Source organism: Musca autumnalis, unplaced genomic scaffold, assembly GCF_047663935.1.
Source record: "Musca autumnalis isolate F117 unplaced genomic scaffold, ASM4766393v1 scaffold_5, whole genome shotgun sequence".
NCBI classification, from domain to species: domain Eukaryota; kingdom Metazoa; phylum Arthropoda; class Insecta; order Diptera; family Muscidae; genus Musca; species Musca autumnalis.
The window spans coordinates 177,159,021-177,180,694 of NW_027412088.1; the positions used below are offsets into that span (position 1 = coordinate 177,159,021).

General features: G+C 35.4%; 1 protein-coding gene across 1 annotated transcript; it reads right to left on the bottom strand.

The window, feature by feature from the left end:
• Window positions 1-6,449: 6,449 nt before the first annotated feature.
• Pcl (polycomb protein Pcl) lies at window positions 6,450-14,652 on the bottom strand. Its single transcript, XM_073989646.1, has 6 exons — window positions 14,438-14,652; window positions 11,851-13,982; window positions 9,594-9,766; window positions 9,328-9,532; window positions 8,102-9,256; window positions 6,450-7,402 (listed from the first exon to the last, which is right to left on the bottom strand). Exons 2-6 carry the CDS (start codon window positions 13,933-13,935, stop codon window positions 6,629-6,631), a joined length of 4,392 nt encoding a protein of 1,463 aa, XP_073845747.1. The 5' UTR covers window positions 13,936-13,982; window positions 14,438-14,652; the 3' UTR covers window positions 6,450-6,628.
• Between the last annotated feature and the right edge of the window lie 7,022 nt (window positions 14,653-21,674).

The following is a 21,674-nucleotide window of genomic DNA, read 5'->3' on the forward strand; positions in this document are numbered from 1 at the left end:
GAAATGACGTTTCCCAAAGAAAAGTTCATTGGAAATGACATTTCCTATAGAAAAGTTCATTGGAAATGACATTTCCTATAGAAAAGTTCATTGGAAATGGCTTTTCCTATAGAAAAGTTCATTGGAAATGACTTTTGCTATAGAAAAGTTCATTGGAAATGACTTTTTCTATAAAAAAAGTTCATAGGAAATTACTTTTCCTATAGAAAACTTAATTGGAAATGACATTTCCTGCAGAAAAGTTCATTGGAAATGACATTTCCTCTAGAAAAGTTCATTGGAAATGGCTTTTCCTATAGAAAAGTTCATTGGAAATGCCTTTTCCTATAGAAAAGTTCATTGGAAATGACTTTTCCTGTAGAAAAGTTCATTGGAAATGACATTTCCTAGAGAAAAGTTCATTGGAAATGACTTTTCCTATAGAAAAGTTCATTGGAAATTAATTTTCCTATAGAAAAGTTCATTGGAAATGACATTTCCTGCAGAAAAGTTCATTGGAAATGACATTTCCTCTAGAAAAGTTCATTGGAAATGACTTTCCTTATAGAAAAGTTCATTGGAAATGACTTTTCCTATGGAAAAGTTCATTGGAGATGACCTTTCCTAGAGAAAAGTTCATTGGAAATGACCTTTCCTAGAGAAAAGTTCATTGGAAATGACTTTTCCTGTAGAAATGTTCATTGGAAATGACTTTTCCTATAGAAAAGTTCATTGGAAATTAATTTTCCTATAGAAAAGTTCATTGGAAATGACATTTCCTGCAGAAAAGTTCATTGGAAATGACATTTCCTCTAGAAAAGTTCATTGGGAATGACTTTCCTTATAGAAAAGTTCATTGGAAATGACTTTTCCTATGGAAAAGTTCATTGGAGATGACCTTTCCTATAGAAAAGTTAATTGGAAATGACTTTTCCTATAGGAAAGTTCATTGGAAATTACTTTTCCTATAGAAAAGTTCATTGGAAATGACTTTTCCTATAGAAAAGTTCATTGGAAATGCATTTTCCTATAGAAAAGTTCATTGGAAATTACTTTTCCTATAGAAAAGTTCATTGGAAATGACTTTTCTTCTAGAAAAGTTCATTGGAAATGACTTTTTTATAGAAAAGTTCATTGGAAATTACTTTTTTATAGAAAAGTTCATTGGAAATGACTTTTCTTATAGAAAAGTTCATTGGAAGCGACATTTCCTATAGAAAAGTTCATTGGAAATGACTTTTCCTAGAGAAAAGCTCATTGGAAATGACTTTTACCAGAGAAAAGTTCATTGGAAATGAATTTTTCCAATAGAAGATTCATTGGAAATGACTTTTCTATAGAAAAGTTTATTGGAAATGACTCTAGAAAAGTTCTTTGAAAATGACTTTTCCTATAGAAAATTCATTGGAAATGACTTTTCTATAGAAAAGTTTATTGGAAATGACTTTTCCTCTAGAAAAGTCCTTTGGAAATGACTTTTCCTGTAGAAAACTCATTGGAAATGACTTTTCCTAGAGAAAAGTTCATTGGAAATTACTTTTCCCAGAGAAAAGTTCATTGGAAATGACTTTTCCTATAGAAAACTCATTGGAAATGACTTTTCCTAGAGAAAAGTTCATTGGAAATGACTTTTCCTGTAGAAAAGTTTATTGGAAATTACCTTTCCTATAGAAAAGTTCATTGGAAATGACTTTTCCTATAGAAAAGTTCATTGGAAATGACTTTTCCTATAAAAAAAGTTCATTGGAAATGACTTTTCCTAGAGAAAAGTTCATTGGAAATGACATTTCCTATAGAAAAGTTCATTGGAAATGATTTTCCTAGAGAAAAGTTCATTGGAAATGACTTTTCCTGTAGAAAAGTTCATTGGAAATGACTTTTCCTATAGAAAAGTTCATTGGAAATAACTTTTCCTATAGAAAAGTTCATTGGAAATGACTTTTCCTATAGAAAAGTTCATTGGAAATGACTTTTCCTGTAGAAAAGTTCATTGGAAATAACCTTTCATAGAGAAAAGTTCATTGGAAATGACTTTTCCTATAGAAAAGTTCATTGGAAATAACCTTTCATAGAGAAAAGTTCATTAGAAATGACGTTTCCCAAAAAAAAAAAAGTTCAATGGAAATGACTTCTCCTAGAGAAAAGTTCATGGGAAATGACGTTTCCTAAAGAAGACCACAAGGTCTTCTAATAGAAGACCACAAGGTCTTCTAATAGAAGACCACAAGGTCTTCTTATAGTAGACCAGAAAGTCTTCTTATAGAAGACTAGAAGGTCTTCTTATAGAAGACCAGACAGTCTTCTTATAGAAAACCAAAAAGTCTTGTTATATAAGACCAAACTTCTTATACAAGACCAAAAGGTTTTCTTGTAGAAGACCACAAAGTCTTCTTATAGAAGACCACAAGGTCTTCTTATAGAAGACCACAAGGTCTTCTTATAGAATACCACAAGGTCTTCTTATAGAAGACCACAAGGTTTTCTTATAGAAGACCTCAAGGTCTTCTTATAGAAGACCACAAGGTCTTCTTATAGAAGAATGCAAGGTCTTCTTATAGAAGACCAAAAGGTCTTCTTATAGAAGACCAAAAAGTCTTCTTATAGAAGACCACAAAGTCTTCTTATAGAAGACCACACGATCTTCTTATAAAAGACCACAAGGTCTTCTTATAGAAGACCACAAGGTCTTCTTGTAGAAGACCTCAAGGTCTTCTTCTTCTTACCTTTTTTATTTTCATTAGTAAAACAAAAAAAAAAAACTTCAACAAAATTTAGTTTACAGTACATTTCGGTACACAAAAAGTTATTCATATTTATTGTTGTTGTTTTTTCTGTATTATTATGGTTATTTTTTAATATATTATAGCTTATTTTTATGGTATTTTTTTTTTTTTTTTAACACAAAACTTTAGACACACATAATGACATGTATGTATGTTGCTTATGTAGTAGTGAAGGAGAAAAAAACAAACTAAATATATATTAAAATAAAAAACTAAAAATGATTAACTAAAATTAAAAACATAAAAGCCTTATATTAATTAAAAACAATTTACAAGGAATTTTGAAAATAAAAAAATGTGAAAAAATATACAAAGTAATTTTATTTTTATTTCATAAACACTTACGTAATAAAATTCTAATTGTTAATATTTTAATATGTGTTTTATTTTTGTTTTATTATTAAATTATTTAAAAACTATTTTTTAATTGGCGAATTAAAAATTAAATATACTAAACCTAAGTAATTTAATGTTTGTAACAAATGTTTGTTGTTTTTTTTTTTTACACAAAGAAAGAAAATTAATTTATTAATAAAAATAACACCCAGAGTTGCTTTTTGTGTGAAAGTGTGTAGATATTTGTTTTTGAACTTTTGCCTAATTAATTGTGTAATCTTTTTAAGATTAAAAATTAAAGAAAGTAATATTTTTTGCTAGATTTGTGTATTTGTTTTTGCTTTTTTGTTTAATAATTAGACCATAACACAAGTAATTAATTGTTTTAATTAATTCCTTATTCAACTTATTTTTAAGTAATATTTTTTGTTTTTATATATGTTTAAATATTTTTTATTAAAAAAAATAAACGCAAAGTTCTGCCAATTGCACACTTAAAATCCTGTAATATGTTTTTTATTTATTTTTTTGAGAATATTTAATATTATTTATGTTATACAAAAGTTAAAAAAAAAAATGAGGCAGTCTATGAGAATACAAAAAAATTAAATGGTAAATTGTAAATAAAATTTAAAAAGGCAGTGTTCAGTATACAAGAGTTGGTTGATACGTGAATATTTTGTTGAACATTTTGCGCAGGTGGTAGGTGAAACAATTCTTTCAAAATCAAGGTAGATGAGCCTAAGGGTCGTCTACAGTGGTGTAGATTAGCCTAAGGGTCGTCTACAGTGGTGTAGATGAGCCTAAGGGTCGTCCACAATAGTGTAGATTAGCCTAAGGGTCGTCTATAGTGGTGTAGATGAGCCTAAGGGTCGTCTATATTGGTGTAGATGAGCCTAAGGGTCGTCTACAATAGTGTAGATGAGCCTAAGGGTCGTCTACAATAGTGTAGATTAGCCTAAGGGTCGTCTACAATAGTGTAGATTAGCCTAAGGGTCGTCTACAATTGTGTAGATGAGCCTAAGGGTCGTCTACAATTGTGTAGATGAGCCTAAGGGTCGTCTACAATTGTGTAGATGAGCCTAAGGGTTGTCTACAATATTGTAGATGGGCCTAAGGGTCGTCTACAATAGTGTAGATGGGCCTAAGGGTCGTCTACAATAGTGTAGATGGGCCTAAGGGTCGTCTACAATAGTGGAAGACCCTTTGGCTCATCTAAACTATTGTATAGGACTCTTTGGTTTATCTACACTATTGTAGACGACCCTTAGGCCCATCTACACTATTGTAGACGACCCTTAAGCTCATATACACTATTGTAAATGACCCTTAGGCTCATCTACACTATTGTAGACGACCCTTAGGCTCATCTACACTATTGTAGACGACCCTTAGGCTCATATACACTATTGTAAATGACCCTTAGGCTCATCTACACTATTGTAGACGACCCTTAGGCTCATATACACTATTGTAAATGACCCTTAGGCTCATCTACACTATTGTAGACGACCCTTAGGCTCATCTACACAATTGTAAACGACCCTTAGGCTCATCTACACTATTGTAGACGACCCTTAGGCTCATATACACTATTGTAAATGACCCTTAGGCTCATCTACACTATTGTAGACGACCCTTAGGCTCATATACACTATTGTAAATGACCCTTAGGCTCATCTACACTATTGTAGACGACCCTTAGGCTCATCTACACAATTGTAAACGACCCTTAGGCTCATCTACACTATTGTAGACGACCCTTAAGCTCATATACACTATTGTAAATGACCTTTAGGCTTATCTACACTATTGTAGACGACCCTTAGGCTCATCTACACTATTGTAGACTACCCTTAGGCTCATCTACACTATTGTAGACGACCCTTAGGCTCATCTACACTATTGTAGACGACCATTAGGCCCATCTACATTATTGTAGACGACCTTTAGGCCCATCTACATCACTGAAGACGACCCTTAGGCCCATCTACACTATTGACGACGACCCTTAGGCTCATCTACACTATTGTAGAGGACCCTTTGGCTCATCTACACTATTGTAGACGACACTTAGGCTCATCTACTCTATTGTAGACGACCCTTTGGCTCATCTACACTATTGTAGACGACCCTTTGGCTCATCTACACTATTGTAGACGACCCTTTGGCTCATATACACTATTGTAAATGACCCTTAGGCTCATCTACACTATTGTAGACGACCCTTTGGCTCATCTACACTATTGTAGACGACCCTTTGGCTCATCTACACAATTGTAGACGACCCTTTGGCTCATCTACACAATTGTAGACGACCCTTTGGCTCATCTACACAATTGTAGACGACCCTTAGGCTCATCTACACAATTGTAGACGACCCTTAGGCTCATCTACACAATTGTAGACGACCCTTTGGCTCATCTACACTATTGTAGACGACCCTTTGGCTCATCTACACTATTGTAGACGACCCTTTGGCTCATCTACTCTATTGTAGACGACCCTTAGGCTCATCTATACTATTTTAGACAACCTTAGGCCCATCTACACTATTGTAGACGACCCTTTGGCTCATCTACACTACTGTAGACGACCCTTTGGCTCATCTACACTATTGTAGACGACCCTTTGGCTCATCTACACTATTGTAGACGACCCTTTGGCTCATCTACACTATTGTAGACGACCCTTTGGCTCATCTACACTATTGTAGACGACCCTTTGGCTCATCTACACTATTATAGACGACCCTTTGGCTCATCTACACTATTGTAGACGACCCTTTGGCTCATCTACACTATTGTAGATGTCCTTTAGACCTATCTACACTAATTTAGATGCACCTTAGGCCAATCTACACTGTATAAGGGTCATGTACATTACTGTAGATGGGTCTAAGGGGCATCTACAATAGTGAAGAAGTGTGATTGTAGATTTAAGCCTGAAATAGAACGTTATATGGTTATGCTGGAGGTTATAAGAGGTTACTATAATAACACAAGTTGATTTCTAGTTTCCACTAGTTAACCAATGACCCATTCCATATAAAATTTCGAAGAGAGAAAAGAGATGTGTGATTTATTTCTGGTTCGTGGTGAAAAATCGCTAAAGTCGATTTTCATTTGTATCATCCATTACATATTTCTTGTTTATTGTTTTTGTTTTGTTTTTTTTACTAGAAAATAAGGCTTGCATTAAATAACTTGTAACTAATTTCTTTCAAAACCAATAAAATTCAAAAACAAAATTAAAATCAAAAAAAAGAAAAGAAAACTTAAAAATGAGACTAAAAGAAAATAAAATTAAGATAAAATTCATCCGAAAAAATAAGAGGGAGAACAAAGAAAATGGAACCAAAAAGCAAAGTAATTATATTTACTACATTCTAAAATAAATCAACAACTCACCAAAAAATTACAACATTTTTGTGTTTTTTTGTTAAAGCCAAAATTTGCAAAGAAGAAACCTAAAAAAATGTGTACACAACCTGTCTTTCTATGGAATTTGTTCCAAACACTTGTTTGTCTTTATTCACTTGCTGTCTTCATTTCATCTGTTGTTGGTGATAGGGAGACGATTTCCATAGTGTTTTCTTTGTCTGCTGTTGTTGTTGCTGAGTCCTTTTCATTTTGGCTTTTAGTTTCTTCCTGTGATAATGTTGCAATTGGCGGCGTTTGCTGCTGTTGTTGTTGTTCACTGCCCCATTCTATTAAATACTGCATTTGGCCATTGGGCAGCCGACGTTTGGCACGTATAGAGAATTGTTCTCCTGATTCGATACGATTAACAATACCAAAATATTTATTAACAGTTTGTTTTAAATCTTCATGAGATTGCTGTGCGTTTTGTAGTTGTGGATGTTGAGAAGATAAGCTATGTGACGCCGCAGATAAGGAGGATGTGGAGGCTATCGATGATGAGGTTGATGATTGATTTGAGGATACTGAGTTACGGCGACTGGTATTGGGAGAACTTTTTGGGGGTCGCTGTCTTAAACGGCGACCATGAGCTGGTACTGAGGGTTTCAATTCGGTGTCTTTTGTTGATGTTCCCGCTCCTCCTTCAGTGTTTTTAGCAGTGCTTGATGTTGTTGGTGAAGTGTTACTACTATTTCCAGTCAAAGTATTTCCTGCAATTGATGTGGTTAATGATGTTTTTGCAGTTGTTGTTGTTGGAGTTGTTTGGTTATTAAACAGTGATGCTGCAGTTGTGGTAGAGGCTGCAGCAGCTGCTAATAAATCTTTGGCATGTATGGGAAAATAATTTGTTGGTATTGGATTTATGGTTGTTGTGCTAATAACCTGGAAAATAGAACAAAGAAGAAAATTAAATTTTTGAATGGACAAACAATTGATTTAAATCGGTTTTAAGCGCAAATGTTAGACCTTTTTTGGGTGTAGTTTGAAAGGGTTCACCTAATCCAACACCGTCTACTCGAATGAAATCCTTCAATGTTTGATAGATCTAAATGTAGGGAAATATTTCGATATCCAAGATTTGGACAATGTCGATCACTCCTTTTAGAGTGCCTGGTCTTGGTTTACACTGCCAGAAATCTCTGGCCTCACTTTTACCTAGCGGTTTATTAATTATTGCTACTAGAATATCATCTGAGAGCCTATGATTTTTACAAAGCCCAGGCACAAAACCGATTTGATTTCATAGTTATTATCCTGCCTCGATGTTGCCCTCTTCGGCAAACATAGGCTGACTTCCGTATCTTCAGATGTTTGGCAAATAACTACAAATGTCTGAAGTATTGTAATGATTAACAAATGCGTAGCCATGTATTTCAAAACATCACAATTGCGCATTTGTAACACAGGTAAAAACCAAACAAGAAATTTTGACCAATTTTAAAAACAACAAAGCATCCTACGATACGGAAGTCAGCCGTAATATGCAAGCTTATCTCTTGCCTCGACTTTACTTAGGATTTAATCAATGATTGCTACCAGAAGATCATCTCTGTGTGTGTGTTTCATTTCTTCACAACTTACCTCAACATTTGCTGACAGTCTTCGTATGCGTCTCCGGCGCACCTCTTGATTTGGCCCAATGGTTATATCTTTGGCACTCAGTCTTCGCTTAATAGTCCGTACGGTTCTCGGCTGACCGGCAGCCTTGGAATTTAATTTAGGAAATAGTCCAGAATTTTTGAGAACTGCCAATTTGGAACTAAAATCCAAACCATTGACAAGACCAAACTTTACAGATTTTTTACCACCACTACCACCCGCCGTCGACCCCGCTTGGCCAGCGGGACTTTTCTTTTTGGGTGTTATCATGCGGAATGGATTATTTTGCCCGAGAAAATTTTTAGGTGGTGGTATAATTAGATCTAGCGATGTACAACGTGAACTACTGCTGGAATTCTCATCGGAGGAGGAATCAATGAGACGTTGTTTTTCATAGCTTTTGGTTAGAGAGAAAGCTTTACGTTTTCTAGAACTTTTTTCCGTAGTTGTGTTTGTTGCGGTTGTTGTGGTGGATTTTGTTAGTTTATCATTATCCATGCTATGGGTTTCTGAGGAGGCATGCTTTTGTTCCTTTTTCGTTGGAGAGGAAGAAGATAAGGATGTGGATGTTGTTGGTGTTGTTGCAATTTGTTCCGTTTTGGTGGGTATAGCATCATTGGCATTATCATCTTCAACATCAAGTTTTTCTAGTGATGTGGAAGTTTTCACCATACAACCATCCTGCTCATCTTCTTCCATGGGCTCTTCTGCCAAATGCTCTGTGCTTTTATTTTTCTTCTTGGCTTTATCTAAAATTATTTTGATTGGGACTTCATCATCTGAGGTATCATCAAAGGCATAAATATCTCGGGGAACTTTATCCTCTGAAGATTTTGGTTTAGATGTGGGAGTTTGCTGAAGACTATCTGTTGCCACTACAGATTTTGCGAATTGAACGTCCACATTTTCTGGAGCCTCAGGTAAAAGTTTTAGTTTCAAGCCATTCAAAATGAAATCATCATTCAGGAGTTGGTCTTTTGCCAGATTTATGGGCTTGACAAAGGGTGGACCATTTGTACGCAATGCAAAGAAATAGTGATCCCTTTTAATTTCCTTGCCACCCACAAAACGTTCGGGATTGTCCTTGAGTGTGGTCTTGATTTTCTCTAGGAAATCATTTTCCGCCATTGTTTTCCACTGGAAAGGAAATAAAAATGAATAAAAAATGATTCCTATAAAGGCAGTATTTTATCCTAGAAAACACTTACCTGCTTTGGCATGGGTAACATTTTGCGTTTTTCCAAAGCAAATGGATAAATGTCCTTTAGTAAATGATGATATTTGTGATTTTGATGCTTCTTCATGGTGGACAAATTGTAAATAATCAAATGCAACAAGTCCACCCAATCGATTTGTAGGCGCCGCAAATATTCCTCACCATTATTGCACACCGTACAGCAGAATACAAAGAAACTGAAATGCGAATTAGTTTACAGATTCCATATATGAGAATGTATTACTCTTTGGTACTTACACATCTCCCCTTAGAAGGTTGCCTTTGAATTTCTGTGAACACTCAATGTGATACCAATTGAGACAGCGACAACACTGCAGCATATTGTGATCAAATTTTCCCGATTTTCCACAATAACAATAGATTTGTTGTTCGTTGACACGATGCTTACTGTCCCAGGTTAAGGAATTGAGCTGGAAGGATTGAAAAAGATTTGATAAAAATTTACAATTGAATTTATGTTTCAGCCTGGATTGAATTGATGTTTCCCTATGGAAAGAGCTATTCTGCCAGTCTGAATTGATGTTTCCCTATGGAAAAAGCTATTCAGCTAGGCTGAATTGATGCTTTTAATATGGAAAACACTATTCAGCCAGGCTGAATTGATGATTTTCCTATGGAAAACACTATTCAGCCAGGCTGAATTGATGATTTTCCTATGGAAAACACTATTCAGCCAGGCTGAATTGATGTTTTCCTATGGAAAACACTTATCAGCCAGGCTGAATTGACGTTTTCCTATGGAAAACACTTTTCAGCCAGGTTGAATTGATGATTTTCCTATGGGAAAACACTATTCAGCCAGGTTGAATTGATGACTTTCCCATGGAAAACACTATTCAGCCAGGCTGAATTGATGATTTTCCTATGGAAAAGACTAGTCAGCCAGGCTGAATTGATGATTTTCCTATGGAAAACGGTTTTCAGCCAGGCTGAATTTATGATTTTCCTATGGAAAACACTATTCAGCCAGGCTGAATTGATGATTTTCCTATGGAAAACACTATTCAGCCAGGCTGAATTGATGGTTTTCCTATGGAAAACAATATTCAGCCAGGCTGAATTGATGTTTTTCCTATGGAAAACACTATTCAGCCAGGCTGAATTGATGATTTTCCTATGGAAAACACTATTCAGCCAGGCTGAATTGATGATTTTCCTATGGAAAACATTATTCAGCCAGACTGAATTGATAATTTTCCTATGGAAAACATTATTCAGCCAGGCTGAATTGATGATTTTCCTATGGAAAACACTATTCAGCCAGGCTGAATTGATGATTTTCCTATGGAAAACACTATTCAGCCAGGCTGAATTGATGATTTTCCTATGGAAAACACTATTCAGCCAGGCTGAATTGATGATTTTCCTATGGAAAACACTATTCAGCCAGGCTGAATTGATGATTTTCCTATGGAAAACACTATTCAGCCAGGCTGAATTGATGATTTTCCTATGGAAAACACTATTCAGCCAGGCTGAATTGATGATTTTCCTATGGAAAACACTATTCAGCCAGGCTGAATTGATGATTTTCCTATGGAAAACACTATTCAGCCAGGCTGAATGGAAAACACTATTCAGCCAGGCTGAATTGATGTTTTCCTATGGAAAACACTATTCAGCCAGGCTGAATTGATGTTTTCCTATGGAAAACACTATTCAGCCAGGCTGAATTGATGTTTTCCTATGGAAAACACTATTCAGCCAGGCTGAATTGATGTTTTCCTATGGAAAACACTATTCAGCCAGGCTGAATTGATGTTTTCCTATGGAAAACACTATTCAGCCAGGCTGAATTGATGTTTTCCTATGGAAAACACTATTCAGCCAGGCTGAATTGATTTTTCCCTATGGAAAACTCTATTCAGCTTGGCTGAATTGATGATTTTCCTATGGAAAACACTATTCAGCCAGGCTGAATTGATGTTTTCCTATGGAAAACACTATTCAGCCAGGCTGAATGGAAAACACTATTCAGCCAGGCTGAATTGATGTTTTCCTATGGAAAACACTATTCAGCCAGGCTGAATTGATGTTTTCCTATGGAAAACACTATTCAGCCAGGCTGAATTGATGTTTTCCTATGGAAAACACTATTCAGCCAGGCTGAATTGATGTTTTCCTATGGAAAACACTATTCAGCCAGGCTGAATTGATGTTTTCCTATGGAAAACACTATTCAGCCAGGCTGAATTGATGTTTTCCTATGGAAAACACTATTCAGCCAGGCTGAATTGATGTTTTCCTATGGAAAACACTATTCAGCCAGGCTGAATTGATTTTTCCCTATGGAAAACTCTATTCAGCTTGGCTGAATTGATGATTTTCCTATGGAAAACACTATTCAGCCAGGCTGAATTGATGTTTCCTATGGAAAACTCTATTCAGCCAGGCTGATTTGATGTTTCCCTATGGAAAACACTATTCAGCAGCCCAAGAAATACAAAAAAACTATCAAAAATCCGAAAAAACACAACTTCCATAAAATACTTACATCATATGGTAATTGACGACAGACATCTTCCACCTCTAAGCCTTCCATTTCCGAATCGACCTCATCTTCGTCCTCGGTTTGTGTACCCAACTTCATGGGTTTATCACAACGTTTGCATAACCACACACCACTATTTTTAGAAGTTTCCATTGTACACTTACGATGATAGCCACGACCACAGCGTTCACAAATTTCCACCTGTGAATCGGGTTGTTGCTGCTTGCAGGATACACACATGGGTTGGTCTTTTGCTGTGGCATTGGAATTTGTATTTGAATCATTGCCAGAATTGCCACTACCGCCTCCTCCACCAAGTTTACGCATTTCCTCAGCATTGCACCATTGTTCAGTTTTATCATCGAAACGTACAAGGAACTGATTGCGTGCCGTATCAATCACTGTACCCAAATAGAAACGACCATCTTGTCGTTTTATGAAGACATCTTCACCATTTGAAAACGGTGGTGGTGGCGGTGGTGTTGGTGCAGCAGTTGTTGGTGTGGTAATGGAGGAATAATTGGTGATGGATGGCGTGGTTTCTGGTGAGGGTGGAGTAGGCGGTGTCAGGGGAGTATTGTGGGTTGTTGTAGGTCCAACATTGCTTGATGATATTGTTGCAGTTTTATTTGACGCCGATGTGGATTCCTCTTGGGCCATTTGTTCGATATTTTGTGCCACATTTGCAAAATTTTGTTTTGTTGTTGTTATATTATGGGAATTTTGCGATTCCACTTGTTGGAGACCTGAACTTAATGTTGATGATGATGATGTACTGGGGCTACTTAGATTGCTGGTAGTTGTTATGACATTTGCATTGGTTTTACTGGCATTAGAGCAGTTTATGGATGGTGTTGGTGGTGTATTTTCTGGTGTTGTGGGTGGGGTGTGTGGCGTTGTGGCTGTTGTTGTGGAATCTGGCTCATCAATAACCAACGCATTCGATTCATAAATATCATTTGAATTGTTGCCACTTGCTGCAGCAGCAGGAGGTGGGGCATTATCTATAATGGCCTTATGCTGTATGGCTGGTATTATGGGTGATGGCTGTTGGGCCGGTGTAGAGGCCAACGAATTTGAGGCTGAGGATGATGAGGTTGTATCGGTATATAAATTGTTAATGCAAATATTAATGCGATCCAAGACCACTGTTGAGCCGTTGGCGCCACCTGGTGCATTGGCATTACCAACACTGGAATTTGTTGCTTGCATTGGATTGGTGGCTATGTTGGCCAATATTTTGGGAGCATTTCCAAGATTCGCCGATTCATTGGCCACATAATACTGAGGCATGTGTAGAGGAGTTCCTGGGGCAGTGGTGTTGATGGAGCCACTTTGTGCAGGGAAATGTTGCTGGCTAGTGGTGAAGTGCTGGGCCAACAGTTCCGATGTATGGTGAAAGTTTTGCTGTTGCTGCTGCTGTTGTTGCAGTAGATGTTGTGGGAATATGTGTTGCAAAGCCTTGGCATTATTTAAATTAAAAACATGTTGAGTAGGAGCCTGTTGATAACCTCCACCTCCAGGAGCACCAGCTGGATTTGCAGCATTGGATGAGGTTACAATGCGTATATTGCCTTGATTCAAGGCAGCTGATATTCTTTGCTGTTCTGGACTTTGTACTGGTGGTTGTTGATGTGTGAAATTATTGGTAATCAATATTGTATTGGGATGATTGGCTTGGGCCGCAGGATGTCCTGTGGGTGGACTTGTTGCCAAACCGGGCGCTGAGGCTGTAGTATAAAATCTCTGTGGTGCTCCCAATGCAGCAGATGTTGTATAAAAAGCCTTTTCCATGGGATTAGTGGTTAATTGTAATTGTCTGGGATCGGCATATAAACCACCGGCTGCCACTGCGGCAGTCAACTGTTGCTGTTGTGCATGATGATGGGCCTGTTGATGGTGTGGATGATGTTGTTGCTGCGGCTGATGTAAATGATGATGGTGGTGAGGTGCATTGTAGAAGGAATTCAGCACGGCATGGGAATTATTTTGCTGTGGTGAAACAGCAACATGTTGCCCCAACTGGCCATGGGGTAATTGGGCCTGGGCTCCAGTTAAATTTGTTGCATTAAACTGGTTGTTCATCATTTTTTGTGCTTCGCTTTCTCTATGCAATGCTTAAGAGGATAAAATTCCTGTAAAGCAAAACAAAAGAAATGCAAATTAGTAAAAAAGTTATTTTAAAATATAATTTCCAAATTTTTTTCTTAAAAAAAAAACAAAAGCTAACAACAATTTCTTTGCATCTACTCAAACTCCATGCTCTTGAGATTTGTGTGTATTAAATATAAGGTACATTGCCGGCACAGCGTCAAACCTTTTTGACTACCTACCCATCATTCAAGATGTTAGAAAGAAGAAAAAACAACAACAATCTAATATACCAAGAAATACCAGCAAAATTCCGGCTTATAAATGAAAATATCCACAAATTGTAACACAAACATTAAAATTCATCAGAAGATTACTTCCGACGCCGCTCAGTTTTTCATTGTTGTTCCCTCTTCTTTTTTTTTTTGTTCTTTCAAAAGTTGTCTGAGTCGCCACTCGAGAATGGAAAAAATCATTCTCGTATGTATTCTTCACTTACAAATTGTAATTCATTTAGTCTCTGCAATGTTTGTATCTTTTCAAAGATTGTTGTTTTCTATTTTAGCACAAATATTATTTCAATTGGCTTTTTAAGTTAATATGGCTAACATTTTCTATTCGTTTTTTGTTAATTAAAAACATTAATTCAACAATTAAAACAGTCAGTCAGCCATTTTTTCCGTATCTTCAAACTGACATCGATTACTTATGGTTACGGTTATTTTTCGTGACTCGACTACTTCACTATTTCACCGATTGACAAATTTGTCAATTAGTGCTGTAACGTAACGTTGGTCATCAGCTGTTTGGCATTTTTCATGGGGTGTTGTCATGTTAGTCCCGGGCCACACTACAGTAATTTCACTGCTATTTTCATATGAAATTATGCGTCTCTAGATCGACGTCCCTAGTAGAGTAAATTCAAAAATTGCTGTAGTGGGGAATTCGATTTAAGAACACCTAATTTCATGAAATTTTTAATGAAATTCACGCTAGTGTGGACCGGGACTTAGGTAGCAGGCAAGGCACATTGAATAAGGTAGCCGATTCACGCCAGCTGATTGAACATGAAATGTCAAAAAGGTTGTTGTAAACAACATACAACAACAACCCCTCATACTAAATCATAACAAATGTTGACATTTAAAGTGTACAACAAGAGGTTTTTGTTGTTGCTATTCATCGAATCGGCTACCTTAGCAGGTAGTCAAAAATAGGTGCGTAAGGTAGTCAAAAATAAGCACGTTGAAACTTGCATTATAAACTTTCCCACTTTATAGGGGTTCTTAAGTGGTCTGTCGTATGAGCTGTCACTTCTTTTATCCTCTTGACATTCTCTATGTATGTCCAGGGGCTGGGGCTAGAGCTGGCAAACCATCGATATTCCCAACATTAGATATTTTCGATATAATGTTTTAAAATATCGATTGCTATCGATATTATCGTTAAGTTGTCATCAACATTAATTTGGAGCTGAAAATGGCGGAAATGTCAATGATTTCTTGAATTTATGCAAAAGTAGTTCACAGAAATGTAAAGGAGAATAAACAACTGCTTTTATTTTATAAAAAATGTAAAAAAAATACATTTTATTTTACCGAAAAATGTGTACGTGTGACTACGGACTTACTTTCTTACAGACACACATAAAAGCAGCGAAATTTCTATTTATTTCAATGGATTTCAGGTTAGGGGTTTTTATTCCGATAATATCGATATTGAATTTTTAAATAATAATCGATATTATCGATAGTGCCATCGATTTTTTGCCAGCTCTAGCTGGGGCTCAATTCTGTTTCTATCTAGGCGTTTACACCAGACAGTTTGTCTTCAAATACAACTCTGATTTACTAACACATGCATACATTTGTCGTTTGTCTCTCAGCTGTCCATCAGTTTTTCACAGACAGCCGGGTTGACAAATTTTTGACATTTTTGTGAAAAAGAAGTGAGATGATAATTCAAATGTGTTGAAAACAAAAGAATATGTACAAAACAAAATATGTAAACGGAAAACAAAAGGAAATCGGTGATTTTCATTCATAATTTTACAACTGTTTTCGCAGTTGTCTGGACGCCTACGTCACACAGGCAAGTTGTGGGATTTTGACAATCAATGCATGAATTTAACTGTCCTGTCATTTGTAAACGCAGGGTATGAAAATGTGAAATGAAAAATTTTATAACTAGGCGGTTACACAAGACAGACTGTCTGCAAATACAACTCTGATTTACTAACACATACATATATTGGCCTGTTCCCGTACTTTATAAAGTGGTAAAAGTCGTAAAAGTTGTAAAAGTCGTAAACGATTTTCATATAAATTTTGTGTACGGGAACGCAAAATGCGTAAAAGTGGTAAAAATTGTAAAAACTTTTTAGTTCTGGAACAGAGCTTATATGTCGTTTCTCTCCCAGCTGTCCATCGTTTTTTCAGAAACAGTAGGCTTAACAAATTTTTGACGTTTTTGTAAAAAAGAAATGAAACGATAATTGAAATGTGTTGAAAATAAAAGAATATGAACAAAAACAAAATATGTGAACGGAAAACAAAAAGAAATCGACGATTTTCATTCATTATTTTAAAACTGTTTTTGCAGTTGTCTGGACGCCTACGTCACACAGGCAAGTTTTGGGTTTTTGACAATCAATACATGTACTCAACTGTCCTGTCATTTGTAAACGCAGGGTTAAGGAAGTGAATGTCAAATGAAAAAATTATAAAGAAAATATTTTTCATTTCAAATTTCCATAGAACAAGAATCCAGCCCATGGTAGAACAAATACAAGGTAAAGTTAATACTACAACAAATACAACTTGAACAACAACCACAAAGGAATTTGTTTTTGTTTGTAACGTTACTGCCAGTTGTATTTGTAAACAAAACAAGGAAATGTCTATAAATTATTGGAATTTAAAAAACTAATAATTTTTCACATTTGGTTGAATATTTTGGAAAACATGAATGAAAATTCGTTACATTTTCAATTTTTATGGTTCCACATCATTCCACTAAATGCATAAATTCTCGCAGAAAGAAGAATTCTTGCAGAAAAGTTTGGGGTCGCTGGAAATTCATAGAAAAAGGAGAAGCTGTTTCAATGTTTTGTTTTAGAAATCAAAGATGCACATGTTTATTAGGGCTTTATTTTTTTAAATTTTAACAAAATACCTCACATATTAACAAACGTTGTATCGCCTCTACAAGCGGTGATTTACTGCGCGGCTTATCGTTCGAACTTGGGGGAGGTTACATATCATTGATATGAAGAATTCTTTCTGGGAAATGGTTTTTTCCGAATGATATATTTTTTTTTCTCAAAAAATATATGTCCCTAATGTACATCGAAATAGAAATGAATGTATAAAATGTCATATGAAATTTGACACTAACACTACAACCCAGTTCAGTCAGCTGGGTATTGCTGCTACCTTTTCTTGTTCTAATCCAGCCCTTGGATTCCCGTTCTATGAAAATTTGAAATGAAAAATATTCGCTTTATAAAATTTTTCATTTGACATTTATTTCCTTTATAAAACTTTTCATTTCAAATTTTCATAGAACAAGAATTGAGCCCCAGGTCCACACTAAAGCGATTTCACTGAAAAAATTTCATGAAATTAGGCGTTCTTAGATCGAGTTCCCCACTTCAGCAGTTTCATGATATTACTCTACTATGGAGCTCGATCTAGGGACGCATAATTTCATGAAATATTCTCAATGAAATCGCCTCAGTGTGGACCGGGACTATGTCAAAATTGTCGTCATCCATACAACTTTAAATTTGTGCGTTCACAATTGGTCTGTTCCAGTACTGCAAGAAGCTACTAATTTTTACAATTTTTTCGATAACATAAAGGAAAAAATGTTATCATAGTAAAAATAGTAGCTTCTTGCAGGTTCGGGAACAGAGCAAAAATCTACCTAGCAAAAAGTTTGCATCCGTGGATGCAGTTTAATCAGTACAAGTGTACATTACATTTGCCGTTGGAGTACATCTTTTCCTATGAATTTACTTACCGCAAAACACCAAACTCCTCCCAACAAAAAAATGGAAGTTGTGCAATTGGAGTTATGATTTCACAACATCTTTCGATGTTGCCCAACAGAGTTATGAAAAATTCACTCCGTTCGATACATTTTATAAGCAGTTGCTTTAAGCTGGGTACACATTGTCAGTTTTGAATGACAGTTTTGTTGTTGCTTGCTAGTGTGGCCGTTCATTTTTGTCATTCATCATGCAACCACAAAATGTTTTGTGGTTGCTGGACGGTTGGACAGTTATCGATAATTGCAAAAAATCGTCATTCAAAACTGACAATGTGTACTGTACTTTAGAGACCCCTACAAAACAAAAACAGTTGGTTGATCCCTAACCGTCGCTGCCGACATAATTTCTTCAAAAAAGTAACAAGTGTGAAACTATTTCAAAGAATTTGTTATAAAATAAAACAATACAAACTAAAGTTGCGAACATTTTTGCGGTAATTCACGAGACGGAAATTTTTAATGGATTGGAGCCCATGTCGAAAACTGAACTAGTGATGGGAAGGCAACATAAAAAACTCTTAGGATGATGAAGCAAAATCAGATGCGCTTGGATCAAATGAAGAACGGAGGAAGTACACTCAATTGTGATTGAATTTAATGGAAACTTTTCTTAATTTGTGTTTATATAATAAAGTTCTTTGTATTCTTGTTTTACACAATAATAAATGCATTCTATTTTTTCTGGGATATTTCGCAATAACTTCCATTTTTACTGCATCTTTAGATAGAATAACAACACAATCCGAAGAGTGGTTTAAATTCGATCCACACGACTACATCAAAAGCTGTGATTTGGATCGAAAACGGAGTGCATCCTAGCTGTGTGCTGTGGAAGCAAAATGGAGTGCATCCTAGCTGCGCGCTCTCTTGTAAAATTCATAAGTGAATTCATAGGAAAATATGTACTCCAACGGCAAATGTACTGTACACTTGTAGTGATTAACCTGCATCCGCGGATGCAAACTTTTTGCTGAGGTAATATCCCTGAATAAATAAAATTCATTTTTTATTTGTTTAATGCCTTGTTCATACTAAGGCTAATTCGCTCTATATTCGTTGTTCGAACCCAAATTACGATATAATTACTTCATTTCCCATACAAAATTTTGAGAACGAACAACATTGTTCAATATAAATTACTCTCCGAACAACGATAAAATATGTCCCATCTCTAACAAATGAGAGAATTTATCGAAATAAATTAATTATGACTGGAAAAATAAAAGAAATAAAAATCCAAACCTTTTTAGAAAAACTGCAAAATATGAATGAAAAGTAACGGTTTAACTAGTATACATTCAAATCATAGCAAATTTTGTCTTCTCTTTCATTGCAGTTACATTTCTTGTTCATCGTTTCAAATTCGCGAACAAATTTAGAAATAAAAATCAAGTGCCTGCTGGAAAGTCTGTACACCAAAAAGTTATTTTGGCAGGTCTCTCTCTCTCGTTAATACTTAAAATAGAAAAATTTGAAAATATGCTGAAAACACCAAAATTTTGAGAGGGAATAGAAAACATGAATGAAAATAATATAATTTAATATTGATTAGATATCTGTAAGAAGGACAAATATTTTCTCAGTTCATATCAATTAATTTTACTCGTCTTTTGGCTGAAACTTTCTTTAAAATCAGTAAACAAAAACTATAAAAAAATATGAATCATGTTGCTATGAATTGTGTAACATGTCGTATGAACGGGTTAATTCGTGTACGTAATTATGAGTACGAACGACGTGATTCAAACGCTAGTATGAACATGGCATAAAACAAGAATATTAAGAACTTTATTACATTACTCTTGTGCCAGACATTGAAAATAATACATGAAAATATTATAGCTTTTAGTAGAGAGCGGAGGTGAAGGAGCTCCCTTTCTCCCTTCTTACCCATAAGCTCAAAACATTTTCATGAAAATTTTCATAGTCTGGCACAAGACTTTCCAAAATTATAAAAATTCGTCATTAAATTTAATCACAACTGAATCTACTTCCTCCTACTCTGCATTTTATACGACCCCAACTGAATTTGCTTCATCAATCAAAAGATTTTTTATGTTGTCTTCCCATCACCAGTACAGCTTTCGACATGGACTCCAACTCCACTCCATTAAGAATTTCCGTCTCGTAAATTACCGCAAAAATCTTCGTGTTTAGCTTTTATTTCTTTCATGGTATAAGTAAAGAGGTAGATTTAAATGAAAACAATCTTTAGAACCATTGTTTTTCCTGAATTCCTAAAACTTCATAATTAGTTAACACAAAAGCAACAAGTGGGTTTGTTTACAAAACATTTTTTTAGCATGTTATACAAAACGCGAAAAATGAATAAAGTGTCAATGTTTCTCCACATAATCGAATTGGTCCCGGTCCACACTAGCGTGAATTTCATTAAAAAAATTTCATGAAATTAGGTGTTCTTAAATCAAATTCCCCACTACAGCAATTTTATGATTTTACTCTACCATGAGGTCGATCTAGAGACGCATAATTGCATGCATTTTTTTCAATGAAATCCCTCTAGTGTGGACCGGGACTTGTGGATATGATAAAATTATTGTTTCAATGCAAAGCGGAAGAATTTCTTCCATACAAATGTTCTAAAAACAATTTTAAAAATCATTGAATTCGTTTGTTTTTATAATCGTTTGGCATATTTTTCAAACAGCACACACACATTCACAGATTTTGTATATAATTTTGAAGTTTTAGGAACACTCGAAAGAAAAAATTTAAAATGACAGATAGCTTTAGCTAACCTTTCTAATTAAACCATGATTTCTTTATTTTGTAACAAATTCTTAGAAATGTAAACAGACTTTTTTGTTGTCTTTAGAAAAAAATGTTAATGCTGAATAGGGATCAACCAACCAGTTTTTTTTTGTAGGGATCTCTAAAGCAACTGCTTATAAACCCAGCAAAAAGTTTGCATCCGCGGATGCAGCTAAATCACTAGAACAATTGCCGCTGGAGTGCATCTTTTCCTATGAATTCACCTATGAATTTTACAAGAGAGCGCGCAGCTAGGATGCACTCCATTTTGCTTCCACGGCACACAGCTAGGATGCACTCCATTTTCGATCCAAATCACAGCCTTTGATGTAGTGTTTTGGATTGAATTTAAATGCAGTCTAAAGATGCTATAAAATGCAAGCCATTGCAAATATTCCAAAATAAATAAAATACATTGCTTATTCGTGTAAACAAGAGTATTAACTTTATTACACTAATACAAATTATAAAAACTCTCCATTAAATTTGATCATAAAGCCCTCGGCACATACGGTCCGTTTAGTGACACGTTGGGACATGCGTTGTTCCAAAACAGTTAAATTATAAGTCTGTCTGGTTACTTTCCCAACAAGAATTGTCCAGCAAGAACTTTCTCAGAGAGTAAGGGGTTTTTATTCTCTTTTGCTAGAAAATTTTAAAAAGTAAATAGACACCTTCCCAGCAGAAACCAGCAAGCAATCAGCTGACTTGCCAAAACAGAACAATTTGTCCGCCAACAAAGGAAGCAAACACGTTGTATTTTATTAAAAATAAAAAAGAAAATGAAACAAAAAAGTATTTTTCCACTTTGAAAATTTGTTCTCCATAAAACAATACAATTAGACTATGTTATTTCCACAATAAAATTGTTTTTAATGTTCACAAACATAAATCAACAAAAAATTAAAAAC